This window comes from Pleurodeles waltl, chromosome 6, assembly GCF_031143425.1.
Source record: "Pleurodeles waltl isolate 20211129_DDA chromosome 6, aPleWal1.hap1.20221129, whole genome shotgun sequence".
Taxonomy (NCBI): Eukaryota; Metazoa; Chordata; class Amphibia; order Caudata; family Salamandridae; genus Pleurodeles; species Pleurodeles waltl.
The window spans coordinates 4658949-4664375 of record NC_090445.1 but is presented as its reverse complement, the minus strand read 5'-3'; the positions used below and the strand labels follow the sequence as shown (position 1 = coordinate 4664375).

At 48.9% G+C, this 5427-nt stretch overlaps 1 protein-coding gene across 1 annotated transcript; it reads right to left on the bottom strand.

Annotated features, from left to right (window-relative positions):
• Positions 1–790: 790 nt before the first annotated feature.
• LOC138301844 (peroxisome biogenesis factor 2-like) lies at positions 791–2417 on the bottom strand. The gene has a single exon (XM_069242341.1). The coding sequence runs from the start codon at positions 2398–2400 to the stop codon at positions 1480–1482; it is 921 nt and encodes a 306-aa protein (XP_069098442.1). The 5' UTR covers positions 2401–2417; the 3' UTR covers positions 791–1479.
• Positions 2418–5427: the final 3010 nt, after the last annotated feature.

Genomic DNA, 5427 nt, shown 5'->3' with positions numbered 1-5427 from the left:
AAGCCACGCAGAACTGACGCAGTGAAAGTTACAACATTTCACTGCGCCATTTTGCGCCTTCACTGCCTCAGAATTTTACCACCTGCTCTGAGCAGGCGCAAAACTGATGCAGGGCTTTTCCCTCTGGGGGCCTCCTGGCATTGCAGGACTAGCATCGTTATTGGACACTAGTCAAGCAATGTGTCACTTTAGCCCCAAGAAATGCGTCAGAATTTCTGACGCATCTGTGAAAACATGTGCAACGGAGTTTTGTATAGTAAATACAGTGCATTCATGACATCATTAGGGCAGCGCAAGAAGGCCCTCAGTTTTTCTGAATGTTGACAAAAGGCACTTGCTCAGTATTCCTCCTAACTTTGGACACATAAATAAGGTACGTTCTAAGGTCTCTAGCCTGTAATTACAAAGTATGAGAGCTTCTGAAGGGGTTTACGTTGTTCCAGGAACCTTTAAACTGCCTGAATAGAACAGAGAAGCCAGAATATTAATATTTGTGTTTGACACTGAATTCCAGACTGGAGTCAATACTCTGTGGTTAATATGAAGATAAGATTTCTGAAGATAGCTGATGTATTCGTAGGACACATGAACTAAGTCTCGCATTCTGGCGAGCACCACACAGCCATCGTGTTTCCAGACCGCATATGGGAACTGAGCTGCTGCATGCAATGGGGGCAGGGTCAGTGAGTGTGGGGGCGGGGTCAGTGAGTGTGGGGGCGGGGTCAAAGGTGTTTTAAAAAAAAAAAAAATATTCTCTAAGTTAATAAGTATAATAGAAGTCAGTTTAAAAAAAGAGCAGTAACTCGAGTAAGTGTAGAAAAATGCAGAAGGAACCAAAAAGCCATGTTTGTTTTCGTTCTATAAACTGTTGCTTTAACTATGCTCTGTGACCTCACCTGCCCTTCTCGATGCCGGCAGCAGCTATCGTGACATCAGAACTCAACTGTGATAAGTTAGGACAAGAGAGTGTTGGTGAGTCGTTGTCTTACAAGTCGCCGATTGTAAAGAAATTAGAAATAGGTTTTTACACAGGGATTGCAGAATCGCACGCTTTATAATATTTTTTATGTATTATATCCAAGCATCAAGCATCCTCGTTATGATTCTGTTTTGAGTCTGACTCGAATGCTCTTTTCAGATCTTTGCGTGGATTTCCTGAAGTAGAGCCTTACATTTGAGACAGACACGTACCATTTGGGAACAAGGAATCTTAGGAAAGAGATACACCTTCTAAAAAAAATATATCTATCCAAACATATTATACAAAAACCATACAAGCACTGGTGTCCTATTAAATATGCGGGATTGCTTTTCAACACAAATCAGAAATCATGAATTCAGTAACAAGCAACCATGTTACTATAATTGACGCATTTAAGTGCAAAGCGTGCTGCTAAGCTCTACCCTTAGCTACAGCCGTTATTCTCCTTATCCTACATTCCCTTCACCCTGCTCCATGTTTCCCACAGACAGCAAGCTCTACAGTGGCTGGATTTCACTTAGGTCAATCTTGAATTCAACTGGCTGCAGGCTCTGCACTTCACATGCACATTTAGGACATGTAAAGTACATATCAAACAAATAGTTACTTTTTACACAATAATAACAGAACATATGCATGCAGCCTATGGTGTGGGGCATGGTGGGCCACTCCCCGCAAAGAGAACATTCTTTACTATGCACAGAAACAGAGTCAGAATTAGGAAAAGCACTTCGATTAGGCTTGAAGCAAGAAAATAACCTGGTTTTAAGCCTTTGAAAATTAATGAGAGGCAAGAGGAAAATAAGAAACTCAGCAAAACCGTGCCATAGCAGTTCTCTGTTCATGTATTCAAATCCTACTTGACGGACCCTCTGAGGCCTACAGAGAACAGATCTTATCCGTAGAAGTCGCTCTGTCAGTGTTGCAAATTTTCCATTTTGCAGAAAAAGCAGGAAGTTCAGCAGCCCACTTAGCTTGAGAAGGGCTGCAGTCAAACTAACAATAATTTTTGTTTTGCTGAACGGCGATCCAAACGGGTGGTTACTGAACACATCGTAGGACCTTTCTTCCAGCCATCGCCCCCCCACAGTGCAGATCAGGTACCATAACTTCTGCTGTGAAGTCAAAGGCTGATACTTCTGGGTTTGCGACAGGTCACTTCTGTACTTGATGTCCATGATGGCCTGACCCACTGAGGCGTTCTTGGAGAAGACTGTGAATCTCCACAGAAAGATCCACAACAACGCTTTCAGCTCAGGCTCCACGCGAGCCAGGAAGCCCGGTTTAAAACCACGAAAACAATGAGTGAACTGCGACCAGATGAGCTGCTCCAGAGCTTTGTTGAGCTCAAGAGCATCCAACTGACTTATTCTGAGCACAGGGCTGATGTCTTCGGAGTGCATTACTTTGGAAGCCATGGAGTTCACAACTGTGGTCCTGCAGCGAAAATAAATGGGAAAAATGAAACATCTATCAAATGTAAAGGAAAATTTAAATTCTATTAAGGACAAAGAGGTGACGATTATGCTCAACTTTCTTTACTGAAAAATACACAGCTGCAAAAAAATGAACCACAACTTCCAGGAATATTTGTGATATATCATCAATAATATGACCCTGATAACGAAACATAGGCCCTCATTATGATATAGGTGGTAAATGCTGCCGACTGCGCAGCGACGGCCGCCAAAACACTGTCGCCGTGGCTACCAGCCGACTGCCATATTATGACCGTAGCTGGAATTCTGCCAGAAGGCTGGCGGAATTCCGGCTACGGTCATGGCGGCGGTAAGGTGCCACTGCTACCAGCAGCAGCGTCATGCCAGTAGACCGCCGCAGACTAAATCATGATCCATGATATGGCCTGGCGGGGTTCTGCTGGTGGACGCTGCTGCTGGCAGCAGCGCCCCATCCCGTCTCCTGCTGGAGTACCCCCTGCAAGCAGGTAAGTCAGGTGCTCCGACAGGAGAGGAGGGGTGGGGGGTGTTGTGTGCATGTATGTTTCTGTGTGCGTGCATGCAGGTGTGTAGCGTGTGGAATGCGTGTGTGCATGAATGGATGTGAGTGGGCGTGTATGTTGTGTTGTGTGAATGCGTGTGTGCTTGTATGTATGTCAGTGGGTGTGGATGTGTGTGTGCATGGATGTATGCATGCGTGGGTGAATGTGGGTATGTGTGTGTAAGCGTGTGAATGTCTGTGCGTGTAGGTGTGTGTATGTCGGGGTGTTGGAGGGGGAGGGTGGGGGAGGACTCTGGGGAGGGGGGCGGGGGAAGGAATTTCCTGGCACTGATAGTGCCTGCCGCCATGGTTTTCGTGGCAGTAAGAAAGCCATGAAAACCATGGCGGTGGGTGGGGACATATTCCCGTGGGCAGCCTAGTGCCGGGCACCGGGCTGGAGACTGTAGTTTCCAGCCAGGCAGGCAGTGTGGTAAAGCCAAACCGCCAATGTCATAATATGGCGGTATGTACCGCCAGCCTGTTGGCTGTACTTCTGCCACTATAACACCAACCGCCAGGGTCATAATGACCCCCATAGTGTCACCATTAGTATATGTAAGGAAATGCCTCCTTGGCATTGTTACCCCCTGACTTTTTGCCTTTGCTGATGCTAAGTTATGGTTTGAAAGTGTGCTGGGACCCTGCTAACCAGGCCCCAGCACCAGTGTTCTTTCCCTAAACTGTACCTTTGTCTCCACAATTGGCACAACCCTGGCACTCAAGTAAGTCCCTTGTAACTGGTACCACTGGTATCAAGGGCCCTGATGCCAGGGAAGGTCTCTAAGGGCTGCAGCATGTCTTATGCCACCCTAGGGACCCATCACTCAGCGCATGCACACTGCTTCACAGCTTGTGGATGCTGGTGGGGAGAAAATGACTAAGTCGACATGGCACTCCCCTCAGAGTGCCATGCCAACCTCACACTGCCTGTGGCATAGGTAAGTCACCCCTCTAGCAGGCCTCACAGCCCTAAGGCAGGGTACACTATACCACAGGTGAGGGCATAGGTGCATGAGCACTATGCCCCTACAGTGTCGAAGCAAAACCTTAGACATTGTAAGTGCAGAGTAGCCATAAGAGTATATGGTCTGGGAGTCTGTCAAACACGAACTCCACAGTACCATAATGGCTAAACTGAAAATTGGAAAGTTTGGTATCAAACTTCACAGCACAATAAAAGCACACTGATGCCAGTGTGCAATTTATTGTAAAATACACACAGAGGACATCTTAGAGATGCCCCCTGAAAACATACCCGACTTCCAGTGTAGGCTGATAGTTTTTGCCAGCCTGCCACACACCAGACATGTTGCTGGCCACATGGGGAGAGTGCCTTTGTCACTCTGTGGCCAGGAACAAAGCCTCTACTGGGTGGAGGTGCTTCTCACCTCCCCCTGCAGGAACTGTAACACCTGGCGGTGAGCCTCAAAGGCTCACCCCCTTTGTTACAGCACCACAGGGCATCCCAGCTAGTGGAGATGCCCGTCCCTCCGGTCACTGCCCCCACTTTTGGCTGCAAGGCTGGAGGAGATAATTAGGAAAACAAGGAGGAGTCACCCACCAGTCAGGACAGCCCCTAAGGTGTCCTGAGCTGAGGTGACTCTTACTTTTAGAAATCCTCCATCTTGTGGATGGAGGATTCCCCCAATAGAATTAGGGATGTGCCCCCCTCCCCACAGGGAGGAGACACAAAGAGGGTGTAGCCACCCTCAAGGACAGTAGCCACTGGCTACTGCCCTTCCAGACCTAAACACACCCATAAATTCAGTATTTAGGGGCCCCCAGAACCTAGGAAACTAGATTCCTGCAACCTTAACAAGAAGAAGGACTGCTGACCTGAAGCCCTGCAGTGAAGACGGAGACGACAACTGCTTTGGCCCCAGCCCTTCCGGGCTGTCTCCAAACTTTGAAGAAAACTGCAACAGCGACGCATCTAACAGGGACCAGCGACCTCTGAATCCTCAGAGGACTGCCCTGCACCCAAGGACCAAGAAACTCCAGAGAACAGCGGCCCTGTTCAACAATCTGAAACTTTCTTGCAACAAAGAAACAAGGACTTCACGTTTCCCGCCGGAAGCGTGAGACTTACCACTTTGCACCCGACTCCCCCGGCTCGACCTGAGGAAAACCATCCCTACAGGGAGGACTCCCCGGCGACTGCGAGCCCGTGAGTAGCCAGAGACGACCCCCCTAAGCCCCCACAGCGACGCCAGCAGAGGAAATCCAGAGGCTCCCCCTGACCACGACTGCCTGTAACAAGGGACCCGACGCCTGGAACTAACACTGCAGCCGCAGCCCCCAGGACCGGAAGGAACCGAACTCCAGTGCAGGAGCGACCACAGGCGACCCTCTGCCTAGCGCAGGTGGTGGCTACCCCAAGGAGCCCCCCCTGTGCCTGCCTGCATCGTTGAAGAGACCCCCGGGTCTCCCCCTTGCTTTCAACACAA